The sequence below is a fragment of the Rana temporaria genome, chromosome 8 (genome assembly GCF_905171775.1).
Source record: "Rana temporaria chromosome 8, aRanTem1.1, whole genome shotgun sequence".
NCBI classification, from domain to species: domain Eukaryota; kingdom Metazoa; phylum Chordata; class Amphibia; order Anura; family Ranidae; genus Rana; species Rana temporaria.
Window position 1 is genome coordinate 2,754,457 of NC_053496.1, and position 22,555 is coordinate 2,777,011.

At 46.0% G+C, this 22,555-nt stretch overlaps 2 protein-coding genes across 2 annotated transcripts in view; both read left to right on the plus strand.

Moving 5' to 3' along the window:
* Positions 1-22,555, plus strand: part of LOC120946628 (C3a anaphylatoxin chemotactic receptor-like) — a 52,324-nt gene that overhangs the window by 18,286 nt on the left and 11,483 nt on the right. The window lies entirely within an intron of this gene.
* Positions 12,214-13,319, plus strand: LOC120946629 (C3a anaphylatoxin chemotactic receptor-like). Its single transcript, XM_040361212.1, has one exon. It carries the CDS (start codon positions 12,218-12,220, stop codon positions 13,163-13,165), a length of 948 nt encoding a protein of 315 aa, XP_040217146.1. The 5' UTR covers positions 12,214-12,217; the 3' UTR covers positions 13,166-13,319.

Consider the following 22,555-nt stretch of genomic DNA (forward strand, 5'->3'; position numbering starts at 1 on the left):
TTACTACCCAATCATTACACAGGCCCCCTCCATTATTACACTGTAACCCCTCCCCATACTATCCCCATCATTACACAGGACCCCCCACCGCCATCCTACCCTCGGTATTAAACAGGATCCCCTTCCCCTTACTACCCCCATCATTACACAGGACCCCCTCCATTATTACATTTTAACCCCTCCCCGTACTATCCCCATCATTACACAGGCCCCCCTTACTACCCCATCATTACACATGGGCAACTCCATTATTACACTGTAACCCCCTCCCCATACTACCCTCATCATTAAACAGGATCCCCTCCCCCTTACTACCCCCATCATTACACAGGACCCCCTCCATTAATAAATTGTAACCCCTCCCCGTACTATCCCCATCATTACACAAGCCCCCCCATACTATTCCCATCATTACACAGGACCCCTTCGCCATACTACCCTCATTATTACACAGGATCCCCTCCCCCTTACTTCTCAGACAAGATGAGGGACATGGGGCCAGTGTGACTGTGCCCGGGACTGACAGGTGCTCTCCCTGTACAAGGTTTACCTTAACGAGCTGGCCAGTCACTGCACAGGTTGCAGACATAACACCCAACCAATCACCAGCGCCCCCCAACATTGAATTCGGCCCCCATCTCCTTAATGATAGCCAAATACACTTATCAACTATTTGTGGGCAGAGCGGGCTCAATAGCCAGCTCAGCTGTCTTGGGCCCCACAGCAATTATTTTTGGCCTAGGTAGACCATAGCGTGCCTTGCCCCTGCCAGGAGCCTTGCGCCCCAGGAGTTTCAGGGTTTTAAGCTCTTCCTCTTCAGAGTATGGCCTGTTCTGATGTAGGATGGAGGATCTGTGGCCTTTGGGCCTTTCTCTTCTCTCCAACCCGGTGGTCTCTGTTCAGGACAGCCCCCCGAGGACTTAGAGGACCGACCAGCTTTCAGAAGGTCTCTGAAGAGCAGGCTGTAAGTTATTAGGGCCTGTCCTAATGTTGTGGGGAGGCTCTATGGCCTGTGGGCCTTTTTCGTTTCCACAACATTATTTTTGGCCTAGGTAGACCATAGCGTGCCGTGCCCCTGGCAGGAGCCTAGCGCCACGGGAGATTCATGATTTTAGGCTATTCCTCTTCAGGCCTGTTCTGATGTTGGAGGGGGGATCTGTGGCCTTTGGGTCTTTCTCTTCTCTCCAACTCTGGAGGTCTCTGTTCAGGACAGACCTCCGAGTACTTTCAGCAGGTCTCTAAGGAGCAGGATGTAGAGTAGAGTGCCTTGCCCCTGTCAGGAACCTTGCGCCCAAGGTGGTTCAGGGTTTGAGGCCCTTTTTCTATGAAGGATGGCCATTACTGTACCCTGGTGTATGTTTTTTGTGTGCTGTCATTTCATGGTTCACTTTTTTGTTCATAGAGTTCAACAAGCAACACCGAGGAGCTCCATAAAATAAAAAATAAAACAAAAATAACACATTAAAGAATACCTGAATAGTCCTAAAGTGTATCTAGACACATGTTTCTAAACCCATGAATACAAATGTAATATATTGCAGCTTATCGCTTACCGTGGCAGGTTGCTTTTTGATTAGTCCTCTTGTATGTTGTCCCATACATACCGTATACCTGCTGCAGCTTGCCTGTGTTGATTTATAATACCATTTGCATGGTTTCATTTCGATTTTGATTATATTGCAGCTAACCGGTACTTTGATGTGGTGGCTGCATTCGTTTTTTTCTTTTGGGACATTGGTCCCAAAAATGTAACTTTGGATTCTAAATGGTGTGAGAGATACTATATTGTTGAAGGATCTTACTGTGAATGAATGAGTAACTTCTGTAGCGCTACAAACGCGAATTAAATCGCCGCAAGGCGCTCTAGTTCTAGTTACTGTGGTCAGTACAAGGTATTATCCAGACGTGGCTTTTCTTTCATTGGTGATAATATACAGTAGGAATGATGTATGGGTGGCCCATATGTACCGTGTTTCCCCCGAAAATAAGCCTGGGTCTTATATTAATTATGCCAACAAAAGACACAGTAGGGCTTATTTTCGGGATAGGTCTTACCATGTAATGTGCTGTCTTCTCTCCCCCTCTCCCTCCCCAGTGTGAACTGAGTTAAAATGCTTGTACAATCCCATAATCCACTCCATTACAGTATTATATAATGTACAATGTGTACGTTTCTGTAATATAATTGTGCCAAATACATTTGTTATAGCGCCACTCTGCACTTCTGTTACCCGCCGGAGCTCTCTTTCCCGCATTTATATTACAGAAACGCACACATTGTACATTATAAACTACTGTAATATAGTGGATTATACAAGCATTTTTAACTAGGGCTTATTTTCGGGGTAGGGCTTATATTGCAGCCCTCCTGGAAAATAATGCTAGGGCTTATTTTCAGGGTAGGTCTTATTTTTGGGGAAACAGGGGGCCATATTCTCAGTAGAGTTACGATGGAGTATCTCAGGATACTCCATCGTATCTCTCTTTTTTGGCCAGTGTATCTATGCGACTGATTCTTAGAATCATTTTCGCATAGATACACTTAAGATCCGCCATGTGTAAGTCACTTACACTGTCGGATCTTAAATGTAATTACGCCGCCCGCCGCTAGATGGCATTTACGTGAAGGTCTCAATTGTTTATGCAAATGAGCCTGCTACGCCGATTCCCGACCGATTTCGCGTCGCGTACCCGTCGCTAACGTCGTTTGCGTAAGCGGAAACTTACTCCTGCTATATGAGGAGTAAGTTTCCGCATGTCCCACGTAGGCCATGTTACGGATAGCGTCGGGTCCGCGTCGTGTTTTTCCGTCGGCTACGTCGTTTCCCTAAGTCGTTCTTGAATACGACTTTACGTCAATGACGCACACGTCGGCGTCACTGACGTTTTCCGCCGAGAACTGGAGCATGCGCACTGGGCTATTTTAAGCCCGGCGCATGCGCAGTTACTTAGAATCGGGGGCGCGCTTAATTTGAATAGAAGCCGCCCCCTTGAAGATACGCGTGGCTACGCCGGGCCATTTACACTCCGCCGCCCCAAACTACGGAGCAAGTGTTTGGGGAATACAGCACTTGCTCCTGTAGTTTGTGGCGGCGGAGTGTAAATGCCTTACGCGCCTCCCGCGGACATTTAGAGAGAATATGGGCCAGGGATACTATATTGTTGAAGGATCTTACTGTGAATGAATGAGTAACTTCTATAGCGCTATAAACGCGAATAAAATCGCCGCAAGGTGCTCTAGTTCTAGTTACTGTGGTCAGTACAAGGTATTATCCAGACGTGGCTTTTCGTTCATTGGTGATAATATACAGTAGGAATGATGTATGGGTGGCCCATATGTACCGTGTTTCCCCGAAAATAAGCCCGGGTCTTATATTAATTATGCCAACAAAAGACACAGTAGGGCTTATTTTTGGGATAGGTCTTACCATGTAATGTGCTGTCTTCTCTCCCCCTCTCCCTCCCCAGTGTGAACTGAGTTAAAATGCTTGTACAATCCTATAATCCACTCCATTACAGTATTATATAATGTACAATGTGTGCGTTTCTGTAATATAATTGTGCCAAATACATTTGTTATAGCGCCACTCTGCGCTTCTGTTACCCGCCGGAGCTCTCTTCCCCGCAATTATATTACAGAAACGCACACATTGTACATTATAAACTACTGTAATATAGTGGATTATAGGATTTTACAAGCATTTTTAACTAGGGCTTATTTTCGGGGTAGGGCTTATATTGCAGCCGTCCTGGAAAATAATGCTAGGTTTTATTTTCAGGGTAGGTCTTATTTTTGGGGAAACAGGGGGCCATATTCTCAGTAGAGTTACGACTGAGTATCTCAGGAAACTCCGTTGTATCTCTCTTTTTTGACCCGCGTATCTATGCGAGTGATTCCTAGAATCATTTTCGCATAGATACGCTGAAGATCCGACAGGTGTAAGTCACTTACACTGTCTGATCTTAAATGTAATTCGCCGCCGGCCGCTAGGTGGCGTTTACGTTCAGGTCTCATTTGTTTATGCAAATGAGCCTGATTCGCTGATTCCCGAACGAATTTGCGTTGCGTAACCGTCGCTTACGTCGTTTGCGTAAGCAGAAGGTTACCCCTGCTATATGAGGGGTAACCTTACGCCAGTCCCATGTATGCCATGTTAAGTATGGCATCGGGTCCGCGTCGTCTTTTCCCGTCGGGTACGTCGTTTTCCTAAGTCGTTCTTGAATACAACTTTACGTCAATGACGCACACGTCGGCGTCATTGAACTCTTCCGCCGAGAACTGGAGCATGCGCACTGGGCTATTTTTAGCCCGGCGCATGCGCAGTTCGATCGAAATGGGGGCGCGCTTAATTTAAATATAAGCCGCCCCCTTTGAAATACGCGGGGGTACGCCGGGCCTTTTACACTACGCCTCCGCAAACTACGGAGCAAGTGCTTGAGGAATACGGCACTTGCTCCAGTAAGTTGCGGCGGCGTAGTGTAAATGGCTTACGCGAGGCGCCGCAGAATATTGGAGAATCTGGCCCAGGGTATCTAGTGTAGTCATAAATGTAGAGTCAGCAGAACATTAAACGTTGCCAATAACAATGAATGGTGGAACCCACCAAGAGCAGCCAGTGGTTTCCACATCGGGGGGTATTATGTGTGGAAAATTGACGGATTAGCATATTTCAGGCGCAATGATTGCCTTAATTTCCTGTTTCTCGTTCAATATCATCGGAAGGTCGTTATATTTGTAACCTTTTATTTTGTTATGGAAAGGAGATGCTGCGTGTTGCTGCTATGTATACCGCCACTTGTAATCTCTGTCTACTTTTATCATCTCTGAATAAACATTATTGAAAGAGAAAAAAAAACGATTTGTGACAATAAAAGTAATATTTTATCGTATATCGTTGTACGTGTTTCTTACTTACTAGTAGCCCCCTGTACAGTCCCATCGTCCCCTTCTATTGGTGGGGTTATTGGTAAATTGAGGATGGGTGCAAAGACTCTGGGCCAGATCCACGTACATTTAGATGGGCGCAGCGTATGTGAGATACGCTACGCCGCTTTAACTTACTTTTTAATTCAAGGGGCCAGATTCTCATACATTAACGTTGCTCCTGGGCAGCGTAACGTATGTGCTGTACGCTACACCGCCGCAGGTTTACAGGTTTACATCCTGATTCTCAGAACACTTACCTGTAAACTTGCGGCGGTGTATCGTTAATTCGCTCGGCGCAAGCCCGCCCAATTCAAATGGGGCGGGCACCATTTAAATTAGGCGCGCTCCCGCGCCGAGCGTACTGCGCATGCTCCGTCGGGTAAATTACCCGACGTGCATTGCGCTAAATGACGTCGCCCCGACGTCATTTGCTTAGACGTTTACATAAATGGCGTCCAGGGCCATTCACGGACGTCTTACGCAAACGACGTATTTTTTTTAAACTTCGACGTGGGAACGACGGCCATAGTTAACATTGGTTGCCCCTGCTAATAGCAGGGGCAACCTTACGCGTCGCGTACGCTACGGAAACAACGTAAATTCTCAGCGTCGGACGCGCGTAGGTTCGGGAATCTCGCGTACTTACCTCATTTGCATAGACGACGGGGAAAACGACGATGCGACACCTAGCGGCGGGAAAAAAAATTACTTTTAAGATCTGACAGCGTAACAGCCTTACGCATGTCAGATCTAATGGGTATCTATGCGCAACTGATTCTAAGAATCAGTCGCATAGATACCCGGGGCCAGATGAGGAGTTACGACGGCGCTAATGGTGTTGCGCCGTTGTAACGCCTTTGAGAATCTGGCCCTTTGAATCCACAAAGAATACGCGCCGTAAGTTACGGCGGCGTAGTGTATCTCTCGGCGCGTAATTCAAATCGGCGAGTAGGGGGGCGTGTTTCATTTAAATGAAGCGCGTCCCCACGCCGAATGAACTGCGCATGCGCCGTCCCTAAATTTCCCGCCGTGCATTGCGCTAAATGACGTCGCAACGACGTCATATTTTTTTAACTTAGACGTGAATTACGTCCATCCCTATTCACGGACGACTTACAGTACGCAAAAAAAAAAAATTCTAATTTTGACGCGGGAACGACGGCCATACTTAACATGGCAAGTCTAACTATACGCCGCAAAATACCAGCTTTAACTATACGCCGGAAAAAGCCGACTAGAGACGACGTAAGAGAATGCGACGGCCGCGCGTACGTTCGTGGATCGTCGGAAAAAGCTCATTTGCATACCCGACGCGGAAAACGACGCAAACTCCACCCAGCGGACGCAGAAGTATTGCATCTACGATCCGAAGGCGTACAAAGCCGTACGCCTGTCGGATCGAACCCAGATGCCGTCGTATCTTGTTTTGAGGATTCAAACTAAAGATACGACGCAGGAAATTTGAAAGTACGCCGGAGTATCAGTAGTTACGCCGGCGTACTTTTACTGTGGATCTGGCCCTCTATTGGGTGGCCATCTGTATAAAATCAGTATCATAAACAACAGCAGTGACTTTATCCTATAAATGAAAGAGTTAGGGGTAGATTCGGAAAGAATGGTCTATCTTTCCGCCCGGCGTAACGTATCTCAGCTACGTTACACCGCCGTAATTTAGGGCGCAAGTTCTGTATTCAGAAACAACTTGCGCCATTAGTTAGGGCGGCGTAACGTATCTGTGTCGGCGTAACCCCGCCTAATTCAAATGTGGATGATGTGGGCGTGTTTTATGTACATTAACTGCGACCCCGCGTATTTGCCGTTTTATACAAAATTCCGCCGCAAATCGTCATTGCTTTCGTCGTGAACGTAAATTACGTCCAGCCCTATTCGCGAACGACTTACGCAAACGACGTAAAATTTTCAAAACTCGACGCGGGAACGACGGCCATACTTAACATAGGATACGCCTCATATAGCAGGGGTAACATATGCCGAAAAAAAGCATGACGTAAAAAAATTCGCCGGCCGGACGTACGTTTCTGAATCGGCGTATCTAGCTCATTTGCATATTCCTCGCGTAAATCTACGGAAGCGACACCTAGCGGCCAGCGTAAATATGCAGCCTAAGATACGACGGTTGTAAGACACTTACGCCGGTCGGATCTTACGGAAATCTAGGCGTAACTGATTCTATGAATCAGGCGCATAGATACGACCGGCCGCACTCAGAGATACGACGGCGTATCCGGAGATACGCCGTCGTATCTTCTCTCTGAATCTACCCCTTAACCTTTTATCATCCTCTTTGCCGTCTCCGGCCTCTTTCAGCTATCGACCTGTCTACCTGCACTGCCTCCGGGGGTGGTGTATCCTCCATGGGTGCAATGTGGGGGGCAAATCCCTGTTTTCAGGGGGAGGGGGGCTGTGACTGGCCACTGCTAAGGCACTCCTATTTCTACTCCAGACCCCCCCCTTTTTTTTTTTTAACAACAAGGTTGGTCTTTATTGAAAAACATGACAATTCACGGAAAGTGATAAAGTAGTTGCATTGAATGAAATAACATACATGTGAGGAGCAAAGAAAACAGAACAGACTTCCACAAGTTAACATGTGCCTCATATATAGAAAAATAAACGTCCACCAGTTAGGGGGACCATGGGAAAAAAGGGGGAAAGGGGTGAGTGAGAGGGGGGGAGGGAGAGGAGGGGGATTAAGCTACTCCAGACCCCTCTGCGTCACTTACTCCTGATGTCTGGACTTTATGTCACTCCCGATGTCTGAACTCTGCGTCACTTACTCCTGACCTCTGAACTCTGCGTCACTTACTCCTGATGTCTGAACTCTGCGTCACTTACTCCTGACCTCTGAACTCTGCGTCACTTACTCCTGACCTCTGAACTCTGCGTCACTTACTCCTGACCTCTGAACTCTGGGCCATATTCTCATAGAAGTTACAATGGAGTATCTCAGGAAACTCCATCGTATCTCCCTTTTTTGGCCCGTGTATCTATGCGACTGATTCTTAGAATCATTTTTGCATAGATACACTTAAGATCCGCCATCTGTAAGTCACTTACACTGGCGGATCTTAAATGTAATGACGCCGGCCACCGCTAGATGGCATTTACGCGAAGGACTCATTTGCGTATGCAAATGATCCTTCTACGCCGATTCCCGAATGAGTTTGCGTCGCGTAACCGTCGCTAACGTCGTTTGCGTAAGCGGAAACTTACTCCTGCTATATGAGGAGTAAGTTTCCGCAAGTCCCACGTAGGCCATGTTACGGATGGCGTCGGGTCTGCGTCGTGTTTTTTGGTCGGGTACGTTGTTTACGTAAGTCGTTCTGGAACACGACCTTACGTCAATGACGCACACGTCAGCGTCATTGACGTTTTCCGCCGAGAACTGGAGCATGCGCACTGGGCTTTTTGAAGCCTGGCGCATGCGCAGTTCATTAGAATCGGGGGCGCGCTTAATTTGAATACAAGCCGCCCCCTTGGAGATCCGCCATGCTACGCCGGGGCATTTACACTCCGCCGCCCCAAACTACGGAGCAAGTGTTTGGGGAATACAGCACTTGCTCCTGTAAGTTGGGACAGCGGAGTGTAAGTGCCTTAAGCGCAGCCCGCAGATTTTTAGAGAGAATATGGGCCTCTGTGTCACTTACTCCTGATGTCTGAACTCTACGTCACTTACTCCTGATGTCTGAACTCTGCGTCACTTACTCCTGATGTCTGAACTCTACGTCACTTACTCCTGATGTCTGAACTCTGCGTCACTTACTCCTGATGTCTGAACTCTGCGTCACTTACTCCTGATGTCTGAACTCTGCGTCACTTACTCCTGATGTCTGAACTCTGCGTCACTTACTCCTGATGTCTGAACTCTGCGTCACTTACTCCTGATGTCTGAACTCTGCGTCACTTACTCCTGATGTCTGAACTCTACGTCACTTACTCCTGATTTCTGAACTCTGCGTCACTTACTCCTGATGTCTGGACTCTATGTCACTCCCGGCATCTGGACTCTGCGTCACTTACTCCTAATGTCTGGACTCTATGTCACTCCCGGCATCTGGACTCTGCATCACTTACTCCTGTACCCTGAAGTCCGCGTCACTTACTCATGACCAATTAAATTTGCATCACTTACTCCTGACCTCTGGACTCTACCCTCACTTAGTAATGATGTCTTAACTTTGCGTCACTTACTCCTGACCTCTGAACTCTGTTCTACTACTGACCTCTGAACTCTGCATCAATTACTACTAACCTCTGGATGCTGCACCACTTACTACTGACCTCTGAACTCTGCATCATCTACTAATGACATTATTCTATTCTATTCTGTATTCTACCTTACTTACTCCTGATCCCTGAACTCTGCCTCACTTACTCCTGACCTCTGAACTCTGTTCTACTACTGACCTCTGAACTTTGCATCAATTATTACTAACCTCCTGATGCTTCACCACTTACTACTGACCTCTGAACTCTGCATCAATTATTACTAACCTCCTGATGCTGCACCACTTACTACTGACCTCTGAACTCTGCATCATCTACTACTGAACTCTGAGTCACTTACTACTGACCTCTAAACTCTGTGTCATCTACTAATGACATTATTCTTTTCTATTCTGTATTCTACCTTACTTACTCCTGACCCCTGAATTCTGCCTCAATTATTCCTGACCCCTGAACTCCACCTTATTTACTCCTGACCCCTGAACTCTACCTTACTTACTCCTGACCCCTGAACTCTGCCTCACTTACTCCTGACCCCTGAACTCTACCTTACTTACTCCTGACCCCTGAACTCTACCTCACTTATTCCTGACCCCTGAACTCTGCCTTACTTACTCCTGACCCCTGAATTCTACCTTACTTACTCCTGACCCCTGAACTCTACCTCACTTACTCCTGACCCCTGAATTCTACCTTACTTACTCCTGACCCCTGAACGCTACCTCACTTACTCCTGACCCCTGAACTCTACCTCACTTATTCCTGACCCCTGAACTCTGCCTCACTTACTCCTGACCCCTGAACTCTACCTTACTTACTCCTGACCCCTGAACTCTACCTCACTAACTCCTGACCCCTGAACTCTACCTTACTTACTCCTGACCCCTGAACTCTACCTCACTTACTCCTGACCCCTGAACTCTACCTTACTTACTCCTGACCCCTGAACTCTACCTCACTTACTCCTGACCCCTGAACTCTGCATCACTTACTCCTGACCCCTGAACTCTGCCTCACTTATCCTGACCCCTGAACTCTACCTCACTTACTCCTGACCCCTGAACTCTACCTCACTTACTCCTGACCCCTGAACTCTACCTTACTTACTCCTGACCCCTGAACTCTACCTCACTTACTCCTGACCCCTGAACTCTACCTCACTTATTCCTGACGCCTGAACTCTGCCTCACTTACTCCTGACCCCTGAACTCTACCTTACTTACTCATAAACCCCTGAACTCTACCTTACTTACACCTGACCCCTGAACTCTACCTCACTAACTCCTGACCCCTGAACTCTACCTTACTTACTCCTGACCTCTGAACTCTACCTCACTTACTCCTGACCCCTGAACTCTGCCTCACTTATCCTGACCCCTGAACTCTACCTCACTTACTCCTGACCCCTGAACTCTACCTCACTTACTCCTGACCCCTGAACTCTACCTCACTTACTCCTGACCCCTGAACTCTACCTCACTTACTCCTGACCCCTGAACTCTACCTCACTTACTCCTGACCCCTGAACTCTACCTCACTAACTCCTAAACCCCTGAACTCTACCTTACTTACTCCTGACCCCTGAACTCTACCTCACTTACTCCTGACCCCTAAACTCTACCTCACTTATTCCTGACCCCTGAACTCTGCCTTACTTACTCCTGACCCCTGAACTCTGCATCACTTACTTCTGACCCCTGAACTCTGCATCACTTACTCCTGACCCCTGAACTCTACCTCACTTACTCCTGACCCCTGAACTCTGCATCACTTACTCCTGACCCCTGAACTCTACCTCGCTTACTCCTGACCCCTGAACTCTACCTCACTTACTCCTGACCCCTGAACTCTACCTCACTTACTCCTAAACCCCTGAACTCTGCCTCACTTATCCTGACCCCTGAACTCTACCTCACTTACTCCTGACCCCTGAACTCTACCTCACTTACTCTTGACCCCTGAACTCTGCCTCACTTATCCTGACCCCTGAACTCTACCTCACTTATCCTGACCCCTGAACTCTACCTTACTAACTCCTGACCCCTGAACTCTACCTCACTTACTCTTGACCCCTGAACTCTGCCTCACTTATCCTGACCCCTGAACTCTACCTCACTTACTCCTGACCCCTGAACTCTGCATCACTTACTCCTGACCCCTGAACTCTGCATCATCTACTACTGATCTAGGAAACATGCTCATAGGAGGAGAGAACAGAATGAAAGAGAGATGAACTCATGTGTCTGCTGCTTCTCCTTCATTGTCCAGTCACAGGCTAAGGGGAGGAACAAGACCTGTAAATGTTACTTAACTGCAGCGGAGAAAAATCAGGTCTCGAGTAATGCCAGACAGGGCTGTGCAAATCTTAATATCGGATGTCCAGATGTAGAAACCCTTTGGCAGGTAAAACAACTCCCTTATACTATTTGATTTTATTTGAGTTCAGCTTAAAAAAAATTGATTAGCTTGCTGGGATGAATAATGAGTAATAGATAGATAGATTAAACCCTTCGTAGACTCTTCCTTGACCTGGCTATCCTACTCCTGGCCCCACCCACAAGCTGATTGGGCCTCCTGTCATGTGACAGTCCCACATGGGTTTGCACTGAACTCAGTTTGGCCCGAACTCACGTGAGACTGTCACATGACAGCAGGCTGCTACCCCGATCAGCTGTGGTCATGGAATTCCACACCCCGCACCCGCATATAACAAAGGGGCAGCCATGTTGGTGACATCATTGACTTGGCATGACCATATTTGCACAATGCCAATGAACAATATACATGTCCCATATACATGGCCGTAATGGTTCAATGATGTCACCAGACTCCACCCCTTTGTTATGTGGGGGGTGAGGACTTCCAAGGCCACAGCCAATTGGGCCTCCTGTCATGTGATAATCTCTCTTGGCTCAGACCAAACTTTACAGAACTCCATCATGACCCATAATAACCTTATAGTTTGTATTACATTTGATAAAATCTGATTGAATAACAAGCACATGGATACAATAACTCTTAATGTCTTTACAGGAGAACAAGATGTCCAACGTTGGTGATGTGACGGGACCAAACATCTTTTACAACCATTGGCATTTCATCACAGTCGTGGTTTTCTCTTTGACGACCCTCTTGGGTGTCCCTGGCAATGCTCTGGTGCTTTGGGTAACCGGAGTGAAGATGAAGTGGACCATGACCACCATTTGGTTTTGGAACCTTGCTGTGGCCGATATCATCTGCTGCTTGTCTCTCCCATTCGTTATAGTGCAGTACTTCTACCCATATTGGCCGTACGGCCCTGTGCTCTGCAGGGTGATACCCTTCTTCGCTCCTTTAAACATGTTCACCAGCGTCTTCATCTTGGTGGCTATCAGCATTGACCGTTGCATCCTGGTTGTCCAACCCATTTGGGCCCGAAATCACCGAGGAGTACGAATGACGTGGATGACCTGCTTGGCTATTTGGACCTTGTCCTTTGTTATGTGTCTACCTAAATTCCTGTACACAAATTTCACAACTTCGAATAACTTAACTTTATGCAATCCTGAGAAGCACATGAGAGAGACCACCACTTACATCATTATGGTTTTTGGTTTTCTGCTACCATTCTTAATTATTTCTGCCTGTTACATTTCTGTGGCTTTTATATTACACAATAGAAGATTTGAAGACGTTGGTAATAAAATCATCAGGGTGTCTTTAGGGATCGTAGTCGCATTTTTCATCACCTGGGCCCCCTACCACATCATGGGGGTAGTCCTGCTATACACTGAAAATGAAGTAGTACTCATCCTGGATATGTTCTCGCAGTCTCTGGCCATGTTCAATAGTTGCATCAACCCGATTCTCTACGTCTTCGTGGGGAAAGATATGAAGGATAAGATGAGACAGTCTATTGCAAAGTTTATACAAAACACATTTAGCGAACACTTATCAAAAACAGCACCTGGGAGGAATCAGCAAATGGAAGCCATCAACGTGCCTCTATAGTTAAAAATTCGGTGATTTGTGCCAAAGGTCGATTGCCAAGATAATTAAAGGAAGATCTCTGCTTGAATGTTCAGATGGATTTGTAGACTTTTATATTGTATTAGTGATTGTGATCAACTGATTGCAGGAAATATTATCAGTGCATTCTATGGTGGCCATTCATGGTCAGATGTCTTGTACAAGTCACATACCATCGAGGCCTACTGCTGTTTGCTTGACTCAGCTAATAGGTGTTAGCAACACGTGCACTGCATCTAGAGTACCCAACCTGCCTGCTAAATCACATTGACATATCCCATGCTTATGGAAACCTTGGTTTTCAGTGTCTGGCGATTTTCTCGCCCTACAAACATAGAAAAGCCTCACCTCCATTGCCCAAGGAGCTAGGAAAGAGAGCAAATTCCTCCGCTGTAGCCTGTGGGTCTTTTCCCTCTCCTCAACACGGTTTCAGCTTAGGTAGACCATAGAGTGCCTTGCCCCTGGAACCGAGCGAGCAAGGGTCTCGTTACATTATCCCACTGCTGCCACCAATGCAACAAGACCCTTGCTCACTCGGTTCCACTCTCCCGACACTCCTCTGCTGCTATTGAATCAGATTGCAGATCGCAACGTCTGATGGTTCGGACATCCGATGCTCCGGGACTCGAACTACAGCTATGTGCCGTTCGAAATCCATCAGAACAAACACCAGGCAGGCTGTATGTAAGTTCAAACAGGAGACTCCTTTATTGGAAGTACACAACACACTTTTATACAGAATTTTGAACATCCCGCCCCCAACAACCGCTTTCCTATTGGTCAATTTTAAAGTACATGGTAGTTCTCCATTGGGTCCTCTTAGCCATGCAAATGAGGACTTGAAACAGGGTCAGCAGGGATTGTTCCAATAGCTTGAATAGAAGGACTGCTATGTGTAATGAGACAGAAGCCCCAGGGGGCAATCAATGTACACAAACAGCCAGACACAGAACAATGGAACCGTCTGGAGGGGGGTGTTAGCCTTAAGACAGGCAGAAGACCCCCCACTGTGTAACAGATTTAAAGGAGAAACACTTCTGCATTCCAAGGTCCATGACACATACATCCCCTTAGCCTTGTCATAGAGGGGGTAGGGGAAGGAAGAACCAATGGGAACTCAACACTTGTACATTGAAACAGAATCTACAGTTGAAACACATAAAGGGATTAAGATAAGCAGGCAGCTTCACCTTACACATCCCCTGCTGGGATGTTTCTCCAGACCTTTGGTATACATGCCATGACCTAACATAATTAACACAATTACAAGAGGAGGGGTGGGATGCAGCTGATATTGGGACCTTCATTACATTATCCCAACGCCATTTTGTCCCCAAGTCTCGTAGCCCCACACTTTGGGAATACCGCCCTCTTGTATATGCCTTTATCATCTAAAAGTACATTGTTTGTGGAATAAAAGTGTATATTTAGCCCAACCGGGCCAATAGGTTTAGGTAGCCGGAAACAACTCCACAAGCCCAGCCACAGATACCGCGTTCACGGTGTTCCGATTAACCGGCGACCACGGACACAAATATATGGAGGTTGCGTCTTCTCCAGGTGGTGGGAGACGACAAATATCCCTCCAAATCCCCCCTTCTCTGCTGGGCCATAGTCTATGGGTAGGAGACCAGCCCACATCCCCCTCCAAAACACACAGTGACAGTGGGTTCTGTCACACTGTGATCTCATGGTTTACTTTTTTTGTTTCATAGGGTTCAACAAGCATTGCATAGGGTTCAACAAACCTTCACATTTAGGAATATATCACAAAATAATCCTAAAGTATATATTTGTTGTGGTGGCTACATTGGCTTTCTCTTGGCAGTTTGGTCCCAGAAATTTAACCTGGACTCTAAAAGGTGTGAGATATACTGGATTGACGTAGGGCATTGATGGTGAACCATGGCACCCCAGATGTTTTGGAACTACATTACCCATGATGTTCACTGCATAGTGCATGAGCATCATGGGAAATGTAGTTTGAAAAACATCTGGGGTGCCAAGGTTTGCCATCACTGGTGAAGGATCTTACTGTGGTCAGCTACTTGGGGATTTACGGTGCTCAGAGGTGGGTACAGATGGAACCAAGGGACCATGCTCGGAGGTGGATAGGGGATGGAACCAAGGGACAATGCTCGGAGGTGGGTAAGGGGTGGAACCAAGGGACAATGCTCAGAAGTGGGTAGGGGATGGAACCAAGGGATGGTGCTTGGAGGTGGGTAGGGGATAAAACCAGGGGACGGTGCTCAGAGGTGGGTGGGGATGGAACTAAGGGACAGTGCTTGGAGGTGGGTAGGGGATGGAACCAAGGGATGGTGCTCGGAGGTGGGTAGGGGATGGAACCAAGGGACAATGCTCGGAGGTGATTAGGGGATGGAACCAAGGGATGGTGCTCGTAGGTGGGTAGGGGATGGAACCAAGGGACGGTGCTCAGAGGTGGGTAGGGGATAAAACCAAGGGACGATGCTTAGAGGTGGGTAGGGTATGGAAACCAAGGGACGGTGCTCAGAGGTGGGTACGGATGGAACCAAGGGACGGTGCTCAGAGGTGGGTAGGGGTAGAACCAAGGGACAATGCTCAGAGGTGGGTGGGGATGGAACCAAGGGACAGTGCTTGGAGGTGGGTAGGGGATGGAACCAAGGGATGGTGCTCGGAGGTGGGTAGGGGATGGAACCAAGGGACAATGCTCGGAGGTGATTAGGGGATTGAACCAAGGGATGGTGCTCGTAGGTGGGTAGGGGATGGAACCAAGGGACAGTGCTCAGAGGTGGGTAGGGGATAAAACCAAGGGACGATGCTTAGAGGTGGGTAGGGTATGGAAACCAAGGGACGGTGCTCAGAGGTGGGTACGGATGGAACCAAGGGACAGTGCTTGGAGGTGGGTAGACAGTAGAACCAAGGGACAATGCTCGGAGGTGGGTAGGGGATGGAACCAAGGGACGGTGCTTGGAGGTGGGTAGGTGATGGAACCAAGAGACTGTGCTCAGAGGTGGGTAGGGGTAGAACCAAGGGACAGTGCTCAGAGGTGGGTAGGGGATGGAACCAAGGGACGGTGCTCGGAGGCGGCTAGGGGATAAAACCAAGGGACGGTGCTCAGAGGTGGGAAGGGGATGGAACCAATGGACATTGCTCGGAGGTGTGTAGGGGCGGAGACAAGGAACAATGCTCGAAGTTGGGTAGAGGGTGGAACCAAGGGACAGTGCTCGGAGGTGGGTAGGGGTTGGAACCAAGGGACAGTGCTCGGAGGTCCACACCATTTTTTATTAAACACAGATCTGCTGGTGGCATGAGGATGGTGGACATCTACAATAACCATATTATAACCCACTCGGATCAACTAAAACACTGGTTTTCCTCTCCTGAGCCCCCTTTATGGGTGGATATCGAGCGTTTCCTCACTAAAACGAATAAGCTGAGCCAACGTGCTTGACTGGTGGAAGACCATACCACTATGCTGGACATGGCTGGACATTAACCACTTCCCTACCCGCCCATAGCGATATGACGTCCGCAGGAGGAATCTCCCATCCTGGGTGTGGCGTCATATGACATTCTGGGCTTCCCGGATGTCTAGGGGGCCCCCCCCCCTGCCGAGTCACTCGGGAGGCAATACGCATGCCCGGCGGCCGCGATGTCCACCGGGGAACCCCCGATTGCTCAGAGCAGGGACGTGGATCTGTGTGTGTAATGATGGAGTGTAAACACACAGATCCACCTCCTGTCAGGTGAGAGGAGACCGATGGTGTGTTCCAAGTACAGAGGAACATGGATCGGTCTCCTCCCCTTGTGAATCCCCTCCCCCCTACAGTTAGAATCACTCCCTAGGACACACAATTAACCCCTTGATCGCCCCCTTCCCTGCCAGTGACATTTACACAACAATCAGTGCATTTTTATAGCACTGTTCGCTGTATAAATGTGAATGGTCCCAAAAATGTGTCAAAAGTGTCCGCCACAATGTCACAGTCACAATAAAAATCGCAGATCGCCGCAATTACTAGTAAAAAAATTAAAAAATTCTATAAAACTATTTTGTAGATTCTATAACTTTTGCGCAAACCAATCAATATCCGATTATTGTGATTTATTTTTTTACCAAAAATATGTAGAAAAATACATATTGGCCTAAACTGAGAGAAAAAAATATTATTATTTTTTTTTTAATTTATTTAAATATTAATAAATATTTATTATAGCAAAAAGTAAAAAATATTGTGTGTTTTTTTTCCAAACTTGTCACTCTTCAATAACGCCCGGTATTGAAGTGGTTATGTTACCATGTGTATATACCTGTATTTCATGTTGTATACATTCCACAGTACTGGACAATATCTACAAATGTTATCCTTGTACTGTCCGCACAATCTTACCTCTTTTTATTTGAAAATAATAATTAAACTATTGACACAGAAAACAAAAAATAATAATAATAATTATTATTTTCTATATAGAGAATTGTATTCTGTATCTGTAGAGTGTCACGACTTATGCAAATATATTTGTAAGATATTCCATAAACATAATAAAAGTGTATTATAGGAATAAAAACATTTTCAAAAGCTGTGGCCGTATTTTTAATTTTTTTTTTTTGTTTCAATTTTTTTTTATTGAAATCTCACAAGAAAAGGAAATACAAAAAGTCCACAAAGTTGGACAGAAACACAGAACAGAGCGACCATCTTTAACCCACCTGCCCCCCCCCCCCCCCCTCATAACCGGGGCAATCTTTGCTATTCAGCACTAAGTTACTTTAACTGGCAATTGTGCTGCTATGCAACTATGTATGCAAACTCAATTTGATATATATTTTTTTTTTCACACAAAAAGAGCTTTCTTTTGGTGGTATTTGATCATCACTAGGTTTTTTAATGAAAAAAATCATGAAAAAAAAATACATAAAAAACGTTAAATTTTAAAAAATTGAAATCAGTATTTTTTGCTAGAAAAAAAAAATGATATATATATTAGAGTTGTCCTGAGACCGAGTACAAGTACCGATACTTTTTTTCAAGTACTCACCGATACCGAATACCGATACTTTTTTTAATGTCATGTGACAGTGGTGTTTTTTTTTTGCTACACAATTTTTTTTTTTTACAGTGATTTTTTCTTTATTTTTTTATAGGGGGGGGTAGTGGATTGTCAGTGTTTTTTTTTATATTATTATTATTGTTATTATTATTTACATTTTATTTTTTTAATTATTTATTGCATTTTTTTTATTTTTTTTAATCAGCCCTGTTGGGGGGGGGGGGCTTTGGTGAGATATCAGGGGTCTCCACTTTAAGACAGAGAGAGGGACTAAGGACACAGATTCCCCAGTCCCTTTCTCTGCAGCCTCAGCTGAAATGAATAGAGAGAAGTTTCTCTCCATTCATAAACTGAAGCATTATTCTGAATCGGCTACAAAGGCTATGAATGTATTTTTCAGTAGCACATGGAGCTCATTGCCCTGAAGAGATTGTTCATCCCAAATCACCTTTCCAGATAGCTTACTCAGTCACAACTCACATGAAAGAAGATCTGGCGATGTTTATTCGTCGTATGATCCGTAGAATGCAAGTTACAACAGGTAAAAGAACGATTCTTCCATGCAGGTAGAAGAAACACACAGGTCACATGAATTACAGCATTAAAATGACTGATACAGAAAAGAGGGGGAGGAGACTGAGCAGCATGCAAACTAAGGAATGCCACAAGAGTCAAACTAGATAGGAATTAAAGAGACAGTACATAATAAAAATAATATCATGTAACATGACACTCCCCGCCTGAAATCTTTAGATTTCAAAGTCTATTACATATATAAAGATAAGTCCAACTTGAACCTGTAGGGGAAGAAACGTTAAAGGTAAAACTGGTGTGTAAACCATAGATACGAGATACCCGCAAACACAAGAAGGTATGCAGTAAATGAACAATGAAACATAACGTCCAAAAAACAGATGGCTTGAGTCCTGCAGTCTATCGTTTATAATCGTGGGACTTCAACAGTAGCACAGTCAATAGTGATAGTGATATTCTCCCCGCCATAGCAGGTATAGCCGGTTCTCCTGCCTAAGTCACTCACTTGGGAGAAGAAGCACCAATTCCGTGATTGGTCGTGAGAAAGTCCGAGCAGAACCTCCTTTTAAAACAATGGGCAATGTGTATCAAATAAGCAACAGCCCTAACAGCTGATGACCAGGTTGAGAAACGTTCAAAACGATGCGACTTTAGTTTTTGTTCTGAACTCGCAGAGGTACACAGTGTGGTGTACATAGACCTTATTTCTTTATCCTCGTCAGGATGTACCAGTTCATAGGTAGTGTCCGTGGAAATTGAGTAGGAGTTTTCAGAAAGAAATCTTGGAGGCGACAGCCACAAGCAGTCGAGGAGAGCTACTGGAGATATAGCTCTTGTCCCACAATCGGCAGGATTAAGGTCAGTGGGAATATGGTGCCATTGCTTTGGCAAGGAGAACCTTCTGATACGTTCTACTCTATTGCTGACGTACACGTAAAATTGTTTAGTTTGGTTGTAAATGTAACCAAGCACTATCTTGCTGTCTGTGTAAAATATGAAGGAATCAATGTTAATGTCCATTTCACTCTTTATGACTTCAGCTATTTTCACTGCTAGCACAGCTGCACAAAGTTCAAGTCTGGGTATGGTATGTGCGGGTTTTGGTGTTAGCTTTGTCTTGCCTAGAACAAAGTTGCAGTGTATGTCTCCATTAACTCCTGAGGTCTTCAAATAGGCCACTGCAGCTATAGCTTCAACTGATGCATCAGAGAAAATATGGATTTCCCTCTGGACAGCGGCTGAGATGGAGACTGGGGCATAGCAACGTGGAATTTGGAGCTGTTCTAATGTCTTCAGAGAACCTCTCCATTTCTCCCATCTTTGTTGTTTCTCAATAGGTAACGGAGTGTCCCAATCTATGTTATCAGTAGTAAGCTGTCTTAATAACATCTTACCTTGGATGGTGACTGGGGCTATAAATCCCAGTGGGTCGTAGATGCTGTTCACTACGGACAAGACTCCTCTCTTGGTGAAGGGTTTGTCACAGGTTGACACCTGGAAGGTGAATGTGTCTGCCTTGATGTTCCACAGCAGACCTAGACTTCTCTGTATAGGGGGTGTGTCTGACCCAAGGTCAAGGTCTTTCACACTGGCAGCATAGTCCTCAGGGTGAAATGCATTCATTAGCTCTTGGCTGTTAGATATAATTTTGTGAAGTCTCAAATTTGCTACAGCTAGCATCTCCTTTGTTCTGGTAAGAAGATTAATTGCTTCTTTAGCAGTAGGAAAGGATTTGAGCCCGTCGTCTACGTAAAAGTTCCTTTCAACAAATTGACGAGCATCGGATCCATACTCAGCTTCTCCAAGCTGAGCTGTCTTTTTTAGTCCATAGATTGCTACAGCTGGGGAAGGGCTGTTCCCAAAGACATGCACCCTCATTCGGTAATCAATTACCTCTTTGTTGATGTCGTTGTCCTTGTGCCATAGAAACCTGAGGTAATTCCTGTTATCTTCCTTGACGATGAAGCAGTGGAACATTTGTTGAATGTCGGCCATCACCGCTACAGGTTCTTGACGAAAGCGAATTAGGACTCCAATGAGGTTGTTGTTCAAGTTGGGCCCTGTGAGGAGCATGTCGTTAAGTGAGAAGCCTTCATGTTGGGCACTGGAGTCAAAGACAACTCTGATTTGGTCTGGCTTTCGTGGGTGATACACACCGAAGGAAGGGAGGTACCAGCATTCTTCTCCTTCTTTCAATGGGGGTGCGGGTTCGGCATGACCCCTGTCAAAGATATTCTGTATGAAGTCCACAAAATGTCTTTCCATCTCTGGCTTCCTGCTTAAGGTACGCTTTAAGGAGGAGAATCTTTTGACTGCTTGATGTAGATTGTTTGGTAGTTTCTCTCTCGGGAGGCGAAAGGGTAGAGGTGCTACCCAACTATTGGAATCTTCCTGAAAGAACTCATTGTCCATTACTTTAAGGAATTCTTTGTCTTCTGCCGAAGGAGCCAACTTGTCGTCTTCACTGCTTACATTGAAAACTGTAGAACCAAAGCTGTCATAGTAGGTGCGGGAAAGGTTTGTGTTGCAATGTTGCAACTTGCAGCTAGTTACCTTCTCCTTTACCCAGTAGTGATGTGGGCATGGCTCAAAGTGAGTATTACGACCATTTGGCAATACATTTGTCTTGAATGAAGAAATGTTAGTAGGCCTTTTCATTTTGCCTATACAGACGTTGCCTATGATGACCCAGCCTAAGTCCAGGTACTGGGCGAATGGGGCCTCTGGAGGTCCGCTGACCTGCCTGTGTACCTTGTGGATCCTTAGAATATCTCTTCCCAGCAGAAGAAGGATTTTAGCATCTTTGTCAAGTGGTGGGATTTCACTGGCTATTGACCTTAGATGAGGGTGGTAGAAGGCAACTTCTGGTGTAGGTATTTCTTCTTTGTTGGCTGGTATCTGGTTACACTCTACAAGTGTAGGTAAGGGTAATTGTAGGTTATTTTCTAGGGAGGACACAATAAATCCATGAGCCCTTCTTCCAAAAACCTCTGTAGTTCCACTACAAGTGCCTAAGGTGTAAGGGTGAACCTCTCCTTTTGTGCAAAATAGATCGAACAGTTCGGATCGTGCAAGCGATCGATTGCTTTGATCGTCTAAGATAGCATACACCCTTAAAGTCTTTTCTGGCTGATCCTTGTGATGAATATTCACTAGGCATATTTTAGCGCAAGATTTGTCACAGTGGTCTTCCCCACAGACTTCAGTGCACGAAGAAAATACCATGGTGGAATTAGGTACGTGATCTGTACTCTTCCCGCTGTGGTTCTGCCCAGGAGGAAGGTCTGCATGTTGTGAAGGATTGGACTCAAGGGGATGGAGTGCTTGCACATGGTCCTCGGAACCGCACTCTATGCACTTGATAGGAGTTTTACATTCCTTGGCAAAGTGATCGGTGGAAGCACAGCATCTATAACATACCCCAAAAGTCTTTAGGAGTTCCTTTCGTTCGTGTAGGGGCTTCTTTCTGAAACCGATACATTTTTTGAGGGGATGAGGCTTCTTGTGGATGGGACATAATCGGTTTGGGTTTTCGATCTTGCCGCTCTTGTTTGGGGCGGGAGTGGGAATAATGTCTGTCTTCCTAACAGACACGGGACCTCTGCGGTTCCTGTAGCTAGTATGTAGGTTGTCACCTTTAGGTGAGGGAGTATTGAACTCGCTGAATGCAAAACTAGGATCGTTCTTGGTGTCAGCAATGTTCCTGACGAAATTGCAGAAGTAGGAGAACGGGGGAAAGGAAACCTTGTTTTCCCGTTTGTATGATGACCCAACTTGGATCCACTTTTCTTGTAGGCCATGCGG

Coding starts and splice junctions, on each gene's coding strand:
- LOC120946629 (XM_040361212.1), top strand. CDS start 12,218: ATGTCCAACGTTGGTGATGTGACGGGACCAAACATCTTTTACAACCAT.